Here is a 16,058-nt window from a genome sequence, read left to right on the forward strand (position 1 = left end):
TTTGACACAGACAGAGCACAAGCAGGGGGACCGGCAGGCAGAGGGAGAAGCAGACTCCCCGCCAAGCAGGGAGCCCGATGCAGGACTCGATCCCAGGACCCTGGGATCATGACCGAGCCGAAGGCAGACGCTTAACTGATTGAGCCACCCAGGTGCCCTGGATCAATATATTTATATCAAGTACAGCATTTTCTTGGTTTCAATAATTACACTATGGTTATATAAAATTCAACATTAGTGGAATCTGAGTAAAAGGTATATGGGAATGCTCAATAGTGTTTTAGCGAATTTCTCAGAAGTCTAAAATTATTTCAAAATAAAAACTTAAAAATGCATGAAGGAGGGCACTTGATGGAATGAGCAGTGGGTATTATATGCAACTAATGAATCACTAAACTCTACCTCTGAACCTAATAATACATTATATGTTAATTAATTGATTCTAAATAAAATTTTTAAAAACAAAAAAAAAGCATGAATAATCAAACTGCCAATTTATTGGATTCAACTGCCAATTACAGGAAATTCAGAGGCTACAAAAGAGATACAATCAGCAAAATCCAGACTGCTTCTCCCAGACCCAGTTTCTTCAACAAATACATAAGAAAAAAAGAGTTGGGCAAGGAATCTATATATTAAAAAAGACTCTTAGGAGACATAACCAAACACAATGTAGGGCTTTCATTTGGACACCGACTCAAAAAAACAAACTGTACAAAAAAAAAAGATGATATGGGGGCACCTGGCTGGCTCAGTCAGTAGAGCATGTGGCTCTTGATCTCAGGGTCATGAGTTCGAGCCCCATGCTGGGTGTAGAGATTACTTAAAAATAAAGTCTTTAAAAAAAAAAAGCATGATGACTTTATGACTTTTTTTCTTTTTTTAAGATTTTATTTATTTATTTGACAGAGAGAGACACAGTGAAAGCAGGAACACAAGCAGGGGGAGTGGGAGAGGGAGAAGCAGGCTTCCCGCTGAGCAAGGAGCCCGATGTGGGGCTCGATCCCAGGACGCTGGGATCATGACCTGAGCCAAAGGCAGACGCTTAACAACTGAGCCACCCAGGTGCCCCGACTTTATGACTTTACAACTGTGAATGTGAACACTGGCTAGAGAGCTATATGATGATTTTAAAGAATTACTGTTAACTTTTTTTAGATGTAATAATGGTACAATGGTCATATTTAAAAAAAAAAAAAAAAAAGAAAGCCTTATATTTTGGAGATCCATACTGAAATATTAAGAGTTGAAATGACATAGTATCTGGGATTGGCTTCAAAATAATACAAGGGGCGCCTGGGTGGCTCAGTCGTTAAGTGTCTGCCTTCGGCTCAGGTCATGATCCCAGGGTCCTGGGATCAAGCCCTGCATCAGGCTCCCTGCTCAGCTGGAAGCCTGCTTCTCCCTCTCCCACTCCCCCTGCTTGTGTTCCCTCTCTCGCTGTGTCTCTCTCTGTCAAATAAATAAATAAAATCTTTAAAAATAATAATAATAATAAGAGAAGGGGGAAAGTGGATGGGATACAAATGAATTGACTGGCCATGAACTGATAACTGTTGAAAGTCTGACATACTATTTTGTCTAGTTTGGTATATGATTTAAATTCTCCACACTAAAAAAAATTTTTAAGTATGTACATATTGTTGTATCTGCCCATCAAAAAATTGTTACAGAAACTGCACTTCCACCATAAACCTATAGAAAACCATGCAAATATATTTAGCAACTCTTTCCAGACGTTGGGACAATAAGCAGCACACACCTGGGATTCCTAAGAAAGCAGAAACAAATAAGGGAAGCCCTTGGATCCCTCCAGCTTACTGGCCTCGGGGGCTGTGTCCAGAGCCCAGCACACAGAGGGGAACACACCCAGCGTGGCAGTCTTCCTGAGGTGAGAAGACAAACATCTAAGTTCGGGAGGGCCCGGGCAGCTGGACCTAGGAGGCAGAGTACAGGAGAGGGGGGTGCAGAGCGGACCCCCCCACACCTTTCCCCACCCACCCTGACCACAACACACACCCAAGTCTTTGGCTGGGACTGACCTCCCGGGGCCAGGAAAGAAGCACCAGAATGTAGTCGATCTAATAACTGCCAGAACTTCCACAGTCCCCCCCCCCACCCCCCAGCCAAGGGAGGGAGAACTTGTAAGGCACGAGCATTTGGTAGAGTCCTTAGAAGGGCTGCACCAGAGCACTGCGGCTAAATTAACACTAGATGAAAGGCTGCTCTGGACCTGCACTAAAAAAGCTTAAAAACAAGCCCTGAAAGGACCCAGCTGACTCCCAGTAATTTAACTGCATGCCAACACTGTTTTTAAAAAGCACCTCAAGACCCAGCAACTGACAACATAAATTCAAAGTCCAGCCTCCAACCAAATTTTACAAATCACACAAAGAAACAGGAAATATGACCCAAAACCAGGGGAAATTTCAATCAACAGAAATGGACTAAAATGACAGAAATAATGGAACTAGCAGACAAGGAGCAGCTATTATAAACACGCCCCATATGTTCAAAAGGGTAGAGAAAAACATGAGCATGATGAAGAGAGAGAGAAATGAAAGACATTAAATCAGTCCAAAATGGAATTTCTAGACATAAAAAATAAAATATATAAAATTTAAAAAAATGTGCTGGATGAGATTAACAACAAATTAGTGAATGCAGAAGACGAAAGCGATGGAATTTACAGACAAGATAAAAGAATTATTCAGGGTGCCTGGGTGGCTCAGTCATTAAGCGTCTGCCTTCGGCTCAGGTCATGATCCCAGGGTCCTGGGATCAAACCCCACATCGGGCTCCCTGCTCCGTGGGAAGCCTGCTTCTCCCTCTCCCACTCCCCTGCTTGTGTTCCCTCTCTCGCTGTCTCTCTCTCTGTCAAATAAAGAAATACAATCTTAAAAAAAAAAAAATTATTCAAAATTAAGCATGTACAGAAAAAGTCTGAAAAAAAAGAAGAACATCACTGACCTACAGGAATAATATCAAGCCATCTAACACATGTGTAGCTGAAGGACAAGAATTTAAAAGAGGGTTGGTGGTCAGAAAAAAATGTGCAAGGAAATAATGGCCAAAAGTTTTCAAATTTGATGAAAACTATAAATCCACCAATCTCAGGATCTTAACAAGCCTCAAGTGGAATAAACCTAAAGGAAACTACACTACAATCCATCCTAATCAAAATGCTAAGAACTAGTGACAAAGAAAAAAACCTTTAAAAATATTGAGAGTGGAAAGCATTCAGAGAAACAAATACAAGATCAGAGCCCACCCAAGCAGAAAACGAGAGACGCCTTTGAACAACTGAAAGCAAAACCACGTAAGCCTAGCTTCCGAGACCGTGACCCCACAACTGTATCTTTCAAAAATGCAGATAAGCACAGAAAATGTAGAAAACTAGAAACAGAGTTGCTAACACCCTTCTAACAAAAAGGCTAGGTAATCAGCAAACACAGAACTTTAGTTGAAGTCATCAGAGAGCTGGGAATGCTGGATTACCACATAACCGGAAATAAAGGGAAGACAGGCACCTGTCAGGAAAGATGGAGTGGCAGTTCCTACTGACCTGGGTGGGTGGATGCCAGACTCTACAGAGGCCAGTAAAAGTCTGCAAAAATTTTTAACAAACTGCTTTTAAAAGAAATCTCAGCTTTTGAAGTAACAATATTTGTTTTCTAAGGCACCCCCCTTTTCTGTTTTGTTAAGACTCTTTAATGTAATTAAATAAAAACTGATTACTATCTGTAGCCATTCATTATGTAAAAAGATCAATGTATTAAACACAAAATATAAAGAAAATTTTTTTTAGAGATCAAGGTATAATAAATAAACATCTGTCTCTTCTAATCTCCCCCATGAGGCACTATAACATTTCTGTTTACCTAACACTGATCCTCCAGCTTGGCTCAAATTAGCCAGTGTTACTAGACATTAGGAAGCAAGAAGATCGGAGGTATATGCGGACAAGAGGCAGGAAAGGACTCAGAAAGAGGGGGAAATTTGGTGTGCTCTATAATTCAGCCCAAGACTTAGGAAGTGTCTTTAAAAACTGAGCCATCAGTGGCTAGTGCTGGAACTGACTCTTCAGGGCAAGGTGATACGACTATAAATTTCAGTTTCCTTCTCATTGGGGGAAAAAAAATAGTTCCTTTCTTTAAAATACATTAAATGCTGAGCGCCTGGGTGGCTCAGTTGGTTAAGTGACTGCCTTCGGCTCAGGTCATGATCCTGGAGTCCCGGGATCGAGTCCCGCATCAGGCTCCCTGCTCGGCAGGGAGTCTGCTTCTCCCTCTGACCCTCCCCCCTCTCATGTGCTCTCTCTCTCATTCTCTCTGTCAAATAAATAAATAAAATCTTTAAAAAAATAAAAATAAAATACACTAAATGCTGAACTGAAAAGAGTGGTCTTGCAGACATATGGCCACCAAAATTATTAATCATATAATCCTAATGGTCAACATATCAAATGTACTAAATTCAAGCCCTAAGAGTCAATCCCACCACTGAATGCAGGGGATGGAGGGAAGTGCTATTAAAGTACCTGAAACAGGCATTAGGGTTCAATATTTTTCTTGAACCATTTTTTTTTAACCTTTTTTATTTTTTTGTAAAACACTACTAATTAGCTAAAAGTAACTCTCACTTATCCTAACTTCAAATACATTCCTTTGATAAACACAGCATTTGAAGTACTGAGTTTACCACATGAGAGAACATTACAGTGTCGTTAAATTATGACATGGGAGACCCATATGTTCACCCCACACTTCAGAGCAGATTCCTTTTAGTTTCGATCTAAGTTCAGGAGGTCCCTGATGAACTAAACCACACACAAGGCAGAAACCACCACCACCATGCCCCCTCTTCATCCTGCCTAGCTGTGCATCCGAGGCAAAGGGCTTAACCTTCATGCACCTCACTTTACACATCTATCAAATGTGGAAAATAACGCTTGCCTGAGCTGTGGTAAAAATTCTATTAAACTACTATGTAAAGTGGCTGGCACCAAAGCCTGGCACAAAATAGCATCTACTGGGCATTAGTCATCAAAACCAAAAGGAATGACTCAAAGAGGATCCGGGCTGACAGGCTGGTGTTTACTGAGTGCTTACTACGTGCTAGGCTCTGTGCTGGGTGCTCACATCTGAAAGAGAAATGGCGGGTGGCTGAAGGCACACTGTCCCAGGCCACACCCTATACGGCAGGTTGCCTGAGACTAAAAGGAAGATCTATGACACCCCCTCCTAACCTAGGAGCTGTCCCCAGTGCTAACGCTGAGGCTAGCAAGCAGGCTGGCAGACCCAAAAGCAACTCCAATATAAATGTTTAAAATCATGAGAGACAGTTTTTCAGAGAGAGCCTCAAAAATCAGTTTGAATCCTCTTTCAGTTTTCAAATACACCAAATATATTTATTTTCTTCCTTGCTCAACTCTGAATGCCACTGTCCTATTTTTCTGGTATGTGGTATAGCTTACAGAGCACTTTCATACAGAAGGTCCCATCCCCACGACAGGATGACCTCACCAAGAAATGGCAAACGTTGAGAATTACTTACAATCATCAATAACGTTTCAAGCTCGTGTGAATGCCAAACAATAGTAATAGGGTGAAGAACTCTTTATCTACTTAAATCTCAGAAATTAATTGGACTGATATCTAAAAGCACATAAATGTGATGAGTGGTACAATAAAACCTGCTAGATCTCACTTCCTTCTAATGCAGATTTTATCACAGAGCCAGGGAAATGATATTTCACATATCGCAAGGATGCCCTAGGGACTTTCACCCTCACGTGAAACCCCACCATGGCAAGGTGCTACTTGTCCCACTGTTAAATGACCCAAGCGCGCAGACCTCCTGAGGCCGTGTCCCAGCAGGAGGCACAACACCCCGGCAGGGTGCAAGGCGGCGTGCAGCTCTCGTGGGTCTGCTCCTGAACACCTCCCCTCCCTGCGAGCTCTTACGCTTTCCAGTCCTGTTCTCTGTGCCTCAATTTCTGAACCTAATAAATATGCACATCTGTGCTCCCTCTTACCCTCTTACGACTCAGGGAGTTTCATACAAAGAATAACACACACTTCTTGTCCCTGGTTAAGAGGCAATGCTGATCTGCACGGTGATCAGAAACCTCTATGAGAAGGCATCTTTGGCTCACCTCCAGTTTCAATGCAGGGATATGATGGAGGAGGTTCTCTCCAGTTCCCACTGGAATCTTTCATGTGAGATCGGTCAGAAGCAAAGTTCTTCAAATACGAATCTGCACGGATCACTCTAAATTTCCTGCAGATAAGGCAACATTCATTTACATTAGGAAGGTTTCATAGTAAAATTCCCACTCAATTTTTATACAGACTCATTTTCTATGACATACACAAAAGTACCCAGGCATTTTTGTACTATTAGTAATACACAAATATCTATGGAGCTTTATCACCTGTTAAAGAAACCTTGAGAAAGGATCAGCTGAAATCCAAAACTACACAGGAACAGAAATATATCCAGGTGCCTTTCTTTACTCAATTGTGTTTCAAGCGTAAAGGGCATAATGTTCAGGTCCTGCCATCACAGACCCCTCAATTTTCTCATCATTAAGGTCACAACCCACACACCCACCCACCCACCCACATACACATGTATGACAGAAATCCCCAAAATGGCTTTCAGAAAACATTTGGGATCTCATCACACACATTTTTAAAAGAATGCCAACCTTTTATATGTTGGACAACTCTTAAAACTTCAAAACATTTTGAATCTTCTGTATAGCACATCATTTTTAAATATCAACTCAATGGCGATGCCAAATCAAGTGATCTTTGCAAAACAAATGCCAAAGAAATAGAAAATCACATACAGACACACTCACACAAACTCTCTGTATAACTGTCAAGGTCTAACTTCAGAAAGTAGGTAAATCCATCCTGAATCTCCTCACCTTCTAAACTGTGGATGGATGTCCTCGTCAGACTTAAAGGCATCTTCCACGTAAGTGTCAAATGGACAGGGAAATGGCAGCACAGTGTCAAGATCATAAATGAAGCTCTGTCCTCCACTTGAAACATGAAGCAGGACAACATGGTAATCCTAGAAGTAAAAGTTGCTGAGGTTAACCAAGTTACTTCATGATGGTGAATTCCAAGGTCACAGTAATAACTCATATATAATCATTAACAATGAATACAAGACTAATACAACCCTTCTTAAAATAGCAAAATAAAACAAAGCAAACACAAAACCCCCCAAAAAGACTAAATGTCCAGTGACAGGGAACACTTAAATAAGTAGTGGAAATGTTCATATACATTAAATGTATACCCTTTGACCTAGCAATCTTACCTCTAGGAACCCATCCTACAGAAAAAAAATGGCCATACGCATGTAAAGGTATATATATATATACAAAGAAAATCTCTGCAGCACTGGTTACAATAGTGAAAATTCAGAAACAACCAAAAGCCCACCATGAGAGAAATAAACCACAATGCAGCCACCAAAAAAAAAAAAAAAACTTAGGTAAATTTATGCAGAAAATGGGAAAATGGATATGTTACATAGTCAGATGGGGAAAGTAAATTGCAAAATATGTACATTAGTTTTTTAAAAGCTATGTGTATACAAAGACACACATGTGCATTCTAAAGTACACATGCATGCATATGAATACAGAGCAAAAGGTGCAAGGATACCCTCCAAGTATTAACAAAGGGGATTGCTTGGGCGAGCCTGCAATGTGAAAGAAGAACTTTAAAGTGTTGTTGCTGTTAAACAGGCCAACCCCAGTCTGTAGCCATTAAGGAGGAAAGATGAAGACAGTGTCCCCTGTGCGGCTCAGCTGGGACGCACCACTCAGTCCCCGACGCTGGGCACTGCCCAACACCAGCTAATGGCTAGAAGGGACGGGAGGGAAGTTATGAAGGGGCATGAGGGCAGTCAAATGCTCTGAGTCCCTCGGAAGAAAGGCGCTCTCACAGAGAACAGGACTGGGAGATAAAAGGCTCATAGTACCGCATTAGTCCCACCACGTTATAGTTCTAGTACTTCAGGGCTTATAGAGCACTTTCTCAAACGTTGTTTCATCGACCCTACGATGGGAGGAAGGTGATTAATTAAGACTGGAGATGCTCTGCCATCAAAGCCTAAAGAGCTTCGTTTGGCTCCAGTGCTATCTTCGTAAGGCAGAAATAGCATCAGAAATGGATGGTTATGCCCTGCACTTCCCTTAATGCATGCTACCCTCCAGATAAATAAAGTGAGAGCGGCCCCCCTTCCACTGGGTGCGTCCGTGTTATTCCCGTCCTTCCGCAGCAAGCTTTCCACCTCTCCCCCGCCCGCAACCATCCCTTGCGTGCTGGCTCTCTCCAGGAGTCTCCAGTCTCTGCCTCATCCAAAACCTGTTTCTCTCTTGACATCATCTCCCTCCTATTCCAGTGGCTTTGAAGTGCATATTCTCTATTGTCTGTGAGAAACTGTGTAACTGAAGTAAAGATGCAAAGATGAGAAAGGAAAGTCCTGACCCTCGAGGAGCTCGCGGAGCAGAGAGTGGGAACCAGTCAAGTGCTGCGGACAGCGTGAGGGTGGCAAAGAGCAGGAGGCTACAGGTGAGGGCCTTCAGGTCAAACCTCGGCCCCTCCCCTTCCCGCAGACTGCTGCTGGGACAATTAAGGAGATTACCTACGGAAACACTTTTTAAAAGCCAACCCAGAAAGGGAGGGGAGTGGGGCCCAAAAGCCAAGGAACATGTCACTGAGGAAAGGCTGCCGCGGCTGAGTCCTGCCTGAGGGGAGTGTGTTCTGGGAAGAAAGCACAACTTGTGGAAAACGCGTAAGTAATGAATACCCACAACCTCCCAGTTAGTTTGGGTCCATACCCCCACATCCCAGATGGCTGGCGAACTGGAGAGGGAAAGCAGGCCTCCACTCCAAGGCGCCTTTATAGCACAGATGTGGAGTCAGGGAATACAGATCAACGGCAGCCTCGCTCTCTGAGTTGGGTTCAGCACCTGCCCAGATGCCTGGACGAGACCAAGCTGGGCTAGGGGAGGGAAACCCACCTAGAAGGCGATCAGCTTCTTGGGACTGGGTGTCTCTACCCACTCGGGGTACTGATTTCCTACAACAGGACAGCAGTGAGGCAAAGATACATTTGCCGGAGGGTGTGGGGGGACTTCTCGTAACAGGAATCTCATTCTGGGGTGCCATGAGATGCTGTATAAGGGGGACATGACTACAGGTCCTTTCCCTGCAAGTTTCTCTAAAACGAGAAGAAAGACCATGACTCAAAGTCAGCTGAGTGGTTCAGCAACAGGGATGACTTCTAGGGCACGTGGACAGTCTGCAACAAGGGTTACGTAGCTATTGTTGCTAACAAGAAAAGCTTGAGCACCAGTACCAAACACTGTACCAGGTACCAGAATAATGCCTCCCACGCATTATGTCACTTAAGACTCGCAACTGGCCAGAGGAGGACACTGAAGGTAAGAAGATAAATAACATGTCCAGTTCATAAAGCCACCAATGGGGGGACTGGGACTTAACTCCAAAACTGGGTTTGGGCTTTAATATTAGCACAGCAAATCACCTGCTGGTAAAGGAGGCAAGAATGTGAGCTCTGTGAGGCCAGGGATTTTAGTCTATTTAAATATAGGTTAAATAAATGGATGAAACCAATTCAAATGATACCTTATTTTAAACAAGTATCAGAAATAGATGCTGGTTACATTATCAGGAATGGAGTTTTTCTTTTACTTTATCTTCATGTTATTAGCATAAACAGTTCTTCAGGGGGACAGGTTAAGGCGACACCTAGATGTGTACTAGAAAGGACCCCAGGCTGAGACCCAGTCCTGCCACTGATCTGCTAGATAACTTCGAGCTTCTCACTGTTCTTCAGGGCTTGTTTCTTCACCTGAAAAATGGAAGGGCTGCAGTAGATCCAGGTTTTTCAAATGCTAGTCATGGTCACTCACAAGTGTGCTAAGAACACTAACTCCTGAACCTTCTCTAAATCAACTAAATCAGAAACCTATACTTTTAACATGATATGCAGATAATTCTAATTGCAGCTGGACTAGATATTGCTGAAGTTCCTTCCAGTGTTAAATGGATAACAGCCTAGGAGATCACAAATATATCTGCCACATCAGCTATTTAAAATCTTTCCTATATGGGGCACCTGGCTGGATCAGTCGGTAGAGCATGTAAAGCTTGATTCTGGGGTCATGAGTTCGAACCCCACATTGGGCGTAGAGCTCACTAAAAAAAAATAATAATTAAAAAAATAAAATCTCTCCTGTAATAATAAAATTAAATGAAAACGTGTCTGTAAGTACTACCCTAGACAAAATAACATCTATTCCCAAGAGGTCAATTATCAATAATTATCATAGCCTTTCTCTACTGCTCTAACCACTTCTGCTTTAACAAAACATAGAGACTACTCAGGAATTACAAGTACTAATGCACCAGAAGCTCTCTGAATTGACCAACTTACCCAGATCACAGGTCCATCTCCAGGTCTTGCCTGTTGTTTCCAGATAGGTATCTACAAAATATAATCAATTTCATAAGACACAACTTCAGTTATACCACTACTACATTCTTTAAAGCAATACAAAAATATAAAATATTTCTAAGCAACCAACAATCAGGTGAATGAAGAAGAAATCTAAATCCTTCGAAGTGTTCTTAACAATGAAAATGCAAAAATTATCTGATGTTCTTTGGAGAGTAGACAGAGAGCTCAACAGGGAATCAGAAGGCCTGGAAGGTTCAAGTCTTGCTTTCCTACATTATTTGTGGGACCTCCCTGAGCCTCTATTCATCTATAAAATGGAGATAGTTGTCTGAAGCCTGCCTACTTTACTGTGTTTCCATTAGCATCAAATGAAATGATGCTTACAAAAGTGCTTCCCAGGGTGCCAGGCTGGCTCATTTGGTAGCATATGTGACTCTTGACCTTGGGGTTGTGAGTTCAAGCCCCACACTGGATGTAGGGATTACTTAAAAATATGAATCTTTAAATATTTTTTTAAAGTGCTTTACAAAATATTAAGGGCTTACTTTTTTTTAAAGGCTTGCTTTTTTAATACTTCATGTAAATTTACCATAATTTTATTTAAACTCCAGAGACAAAAACATCTTTACTTCAAACCTGAGAGTATGTGGCTCTAGCCTAAGCAATTTAAAAAGCTCTAACTTAATACCTAAAGAGAGGGGACTTAATCTGTGTATACCGTCATCTATTTCTTTTTTTTTTTTTTTTTAAAGATTTTATTTATTTATTTGACATAGAGAGACACAGCGAGAGAGGAAAGGCAAGCAGGGGGAGTGGGAGAGGGAGGCAGGCTTCCCGTGGAGCAGGGAGCCCGATGAGGGACTCGATCCCAGGACTCTGGGATCATGACCTGAGCCGAAGGCAGACGCTTAACGACTGAGCCACCCAGGCGCTCCCCGTCATCTATTTCTTGACCTACAAATAAGGGACTAAACTTTTCTAACCCAACTGTGCCCTGAAAGGAAAAAAAAAAAAAAAAAAAAAAACTCATTCAAAAATAAACTTTAAAATGTTGCTGTATTTTATAAAGCACATTTTGGGACAGTGCTGACCCCATACTATATTTAGTTCCTATTGTCACCATAAGTCTCGTTCTCTTTCTGCAATCACTCACCAACTTACCATCTTCCTCTCATTAGATATGAAGACAGCATAACACTCTTCTAAAGGATACTGATCATGGTTTTTGATGTATTCACAGAGCTTCCAAATATTTTCTTCACTGAAATAAAATAATAGTTTAATCAGCACAATTAAGCAATAGTGCTCTGTATCTTTCAAATTTGAACAGAAGACTGATGAAGACATAAAAAAGTTGGAAGAGATTTTAAACACCACCTCATCGAATAACTGACTGATGTTTGACCCTCTTCTAAAACATCCCCAACAAGGTGTGACCCAATTTATACTGTGTGCCGACCTCTCTCCAAACAGAATGCTCGCTACCTGCCCCAGCAGTGCTTGCACATGGAGGCATTTTATAACTGATAAGATGCTACATCAATACTCCCTAAGTTTTGGATCCAGGGACTTGAGATACAGCTGGAATTCCAACTCAGCCACTTACGAGGTAAGAAGCTTTGAACATCCTGACCTGATTATCTGCTTTTCTCATGCGTAAAATGGGGATAATCATATACTTGACAAATCAATGGGGATAATCAATGCGTAAAATGGGGATAATCAAATACTTGACAAATCTTAGTTAATATTGGTTCACTGCTCCCCTTAGGAATGGGGCAGGATGAGTGTGTTGGGGAGCAGGGCTTCTGGCTGGAAAGGACCGGGGAGCAGTTACATGATATGCCGAGGAATTCTTTTGGAGGGAGACTCTAAGTAGGATTCCCTGCATCCCTCTGGTACAAAAGAGGTTCTGACTTTTAGGAAGTCCTTTCTCATACTGAACTGAAATCCATCTTCCTATACTTCTACCCCAGATGAATCTCCTTTTCTCTATGACATGCCTTTAGGTATTTAAAGCAGTAGTCAGAATCACCTAAGCAAAGCAATGCCCAGTGCATCAAACCAAGCCACACTGGTAGCCACAGGCACAGTCCCACACAGGCAAAATCAACCATTGCTGGCAGTATTCATAGCTCAGCTTCTGGATTCTTATCTTTTTCTAAAGAGCCACACCTCACCTTTGTTCAAAATGAGCTGCATCAACACTCTGCTCGTACTCGTGACTCAATCTGTCAAAGCCTAATTTCCAAACATGGAACCTGGATGTTCTAAGACCAAGTTTTCAGAAGACATTTTTCTGTCCAGCCTGCAGACATTCTGGAGTTGATCGAAGACATCTTCAAGAGCTTATGATGTAAAAGCACTATGCTAAGTGCTTGGAGGATGTAATGATAAATTAGAGTTCACAGACAGTGAGAGGAGACATACAGATCCATAAATAAGCAAGCATCAGAGAAGGCCATAAAAGATGCATAGAAGAGAGAGCCATTAATTTTGAAGGACACAGGAGGATGGAGGAGGTATAGGTCAGTGGCTTCTCATTGTTTGTTCCCCTCCTCCAGTCCCAAGGATGAGCACAGAGTTAACGAAGAGTTTGAGAATCCGAGTGTACCACCAATACTGTTGGCAAGCTGAGTACATATGTGGATGGACAAACTTTGTCTATTATTTTTCAAGTATGTGTGAATGTTACAAAGAGAAAAAAAAAACTTAAACATAGGCGTCACTGAATCTGTAGTCCTTTTTTATCAATTTTTTACAAGTACAATTAATATCATATAGGAGGATCTCAAGAAACATTTGATGTTTAAAAAAGGGGGGCCTTGGGGCACCTGGGTGACTCAGTCAGTTAAGCATCCAAATCTTGATCTCAGCTCAGGTCTTGATCTCAGGATCGTGAGTTCAAGCCCTGTGTTGGGCTCCACGCTGGGCATGGAGCCTACTTAAAAGGGGAGGTGGGGGGCGCTTATACTTGGAAATGCTGGGAGTTACTGTTGGGATAGGAAGACCCTCAGATTTGGTGTGAGTCCTAGCACCTCTTTAAAAAAGAGGGGGATTGTAATAATAATGTTCCAACCTACTGGTTGATTATTTTGTAGCAGAAAGACTAACAAAGCAGCATTAAGGTCAAGATTCTGCAAGGGTTACTGGTGATGGGCTGAGGTCAGAGAAGCATGCAGAAAGGAAGGATCCCTGACACACAGCAGGTGCTCAACTGTTCAAAGAATACAAACAATTACAATTGAATTAGACATGCTCTGCAAACCACCTAGTGCCACACAAATACCGGTTACCACTATTATCTTTCAGCTAGATCTGAACAGATAAATAACATCCGACTAAAGAAGCAGAAAAGAGGCATTTATTTCAAGTTATAAGAACCTGCAGGAGCAAGCGTAGTAAGGTGCACGTACCTGATAGATTAAGACAGGGCAGAACACTGGTTCTCAACTAGAGGCGATTTTGCCCCCCAGGGAACATTTGGCACTATCTGGTGACATTTTTGGTTGTCACAAATTGGGTGAGGATGCTACAGGCATCTAGTGAGTAGAGGCAAGGGATGCTGCTACACGCCCTACAATACACAGGACAGCCTCCCACAACATTAGCATGCTCAAAATGTCAACAAAGCCATGGCTGGAGAAGCCCTGGGTTAGAACAGAAGGCAGGTTCAGAATGAGATTGGAGAAACACATGGTGACCAGATCTGAAAGGACCTGCTATGCTCAGGAGACAGACTTCACTGTCTGTGACTGTATTCCTGAAAATGTGATAAATGGACGAGCCTAAGACTCCTCCACTGCACTGTTCACACATCCAGACTCTGTGGAGTGGGACCCTAAGATCTGCATGCTTTACAAGCTCCCAGGTGATTCTAGGGCTCATTTGAATTTAGAACGGCTTTCAGCAGTGTGAAGCCAGCTAAGGTTCAGGACCTGAGGGGATAGGAGAGATCTGGGCAGAGGCCTGTAAGGAAGGACTGCAACAGGCCACTGACAGCCAAGGAGGGCCTGGCCCATGGCTGAAGGAACTTAAAGGAGACCATCTATTGAAGAGATGTCTATTCCCTACCATGCTTCCACCAGATGACTCCACTCTAGCTCTCCCAGCTACCTTGTTCCTAGAATACTCCTGCACACTTCCTTCTCAGAGCCTTTGCACCACTGCTCCCCTGCCTAGAATGATCTTCCTCCAATATCTACAAGGCTCCCACCCCTTTTTATTCAGATCTCTGCTCAAATACCACTTTATCAACCATGCCTTCCTTAAATATCCATCATGAAAAAATGAGTCACCATCCCTTACCTTGCTTTATTTTCTCATAACACTTAACACCAAACATGGTTTACTTGGTTTTGCCTGTTTTCCCTGAACCAAAACATATGAACCACGAGATCTTATAGGGAATTTGTCTACCCTGTGTTGTATCCCAAAGTGCCTACAATTTGCACCACACAGTCCAAGTGCCTCATAAACATTTATCGAATGAATAAATAAAACAATGAATGGACATTAGGGACAAGAACTAAGGGGATTTACTTGAGAGGTAAGACAGAAATAAAGTGCAGTCATTAAGAATCATGGACTCCTATACTACAGAAGTTCCAATTTCAGGACCACCTCTTGCTAGATGTGTGATCTTAAACGCAGCCTCTCTGTGGCTCCCTCTTTTCACTAATAAAATGAGGTAAATGATAGAACCTATCTCCGAGCCATGGATGGAAACACTCGGCACTTGCCCTGACAGGCAGGCAGAGCTGAACAAATGTTAAATTCTTGGTGACACTGGTTTGATGACCAGCTAAAGGAGGAAGTTTTAGATGGGCCTGAGGTTTCTTTTGCAACTGGAGGTTGGGGAAGAAGTCATTACTCGGGTGTGGGAGTAAAAAAGACCAAGGTTCCAGAAGGGGTGATTTGGCCACACAGGTGGCCTGGGACAGGGGTATAGTGTGTAGACTTCAGAGCCAAACTCTCTACAGGTAAATCCCCATTTCTTCATTCACAAGGTATGTGGCCTTAAGGCCAGCATTTCCAAGTATAAGCGCCCCCCACCCCCCCTTTTAAGTAGGCTCCATGCCCAGCGTGGAGCCCAACACAGGGCCTTAGTTGCACCCCTCTGTGCCTCAGTGTTCTCATCTTTAAAAACGGGGATAACAAAAACACCTACCTCCTAGGGTAATTGTGGGGCTCAAATGAATTCGTTTACACAAGCGAATCAAAACAATGTTTGGCATACAGCAAGTGCTATGTAAATGTAATGGGCATGATAATGACAACATGGTGGCTCATGATGGTTTCTGGTACAGGAAGGCCTGAAATGGATTCCTGGTCGCTATTAGCTGATGACCTTGGGAAAGTTATTTGCAAAATCTCCGTTCCTCCATTCTCTTTCAAAATTAAAATGAGTGTGAAACCACAAAGGCTCCAGCAGAGTAATTTGCAGAGGTTCTCCGCGCTCCACCCTCCGCCTCCAACTCCCCTTCCCGGCCCCCAAGCACTGAGATCTGCTGAGAAATGTCCAAGCGAAAAGCGCCGGGCAT

At 42.6% G+C, this 16,058-nt stretch overlaps 1 protein-coding gene across 14 annotated transcripts in view; it reads right to left on the bottom strand.

The window, feature by feature from the left end:
- Positions 1–16,058, bottom strand: part of NTAQ1 (N-terminal glutamine amidase 1) — a 47,838-nt gene that overhangs the window by 31,274 nt on the left and 506 nt on the right. For 7 of the 14 annotated variants that reach the window (XM_064587920.1, XM_045895947.3, XM_045895948.3 and 4 more), the window contains exons 2-5: positions 11,677–11,776; positions 10,492–10,542; positions 6,938–7,086; positions 6,158–6,282 (exon numbers count right to left, since the gene is read on the bottom strand). In XM_064587920.1, coding sequence (XP_064443990.1) covers positions 6,158–6,282; positions 6,938–7,086; positions 10,492–10,542; positions 11,677–11,776 — 425 coding nt within the window. Of the gene's footprint in view, positions 1–1,762; positions 1,938–1,981; positions 3,608–6,157; positions 6,283–6,937; positions 7,087–10,491; positions 10,543–11,676; positions 11,777–16,058 lie in introns of those variants that run through there. The other 7 variants (XM_045895940.3, XM_045895941.3, XM_045895942.3 and 4 more) reach the window with 7 other exon arrangements.

Source organism: Mirounga angustirostris, unplaced genomic scaffold (assembly GCF_029215605.1).
Source record: "Mirounga angustirostris isolate CCGP_5_RB_7025 unplaced genomic scaffold, mMirAng1.0.hap1 SCAF_4, whole genome shotgun sequence".
In the NCBI taxonomy this organism is placed as follows: Eukaryota; Metazoa; Chordata; class Mammalia; order Carnivora; family Phocidae; genus Mirounga; species Mirounga angustirostris.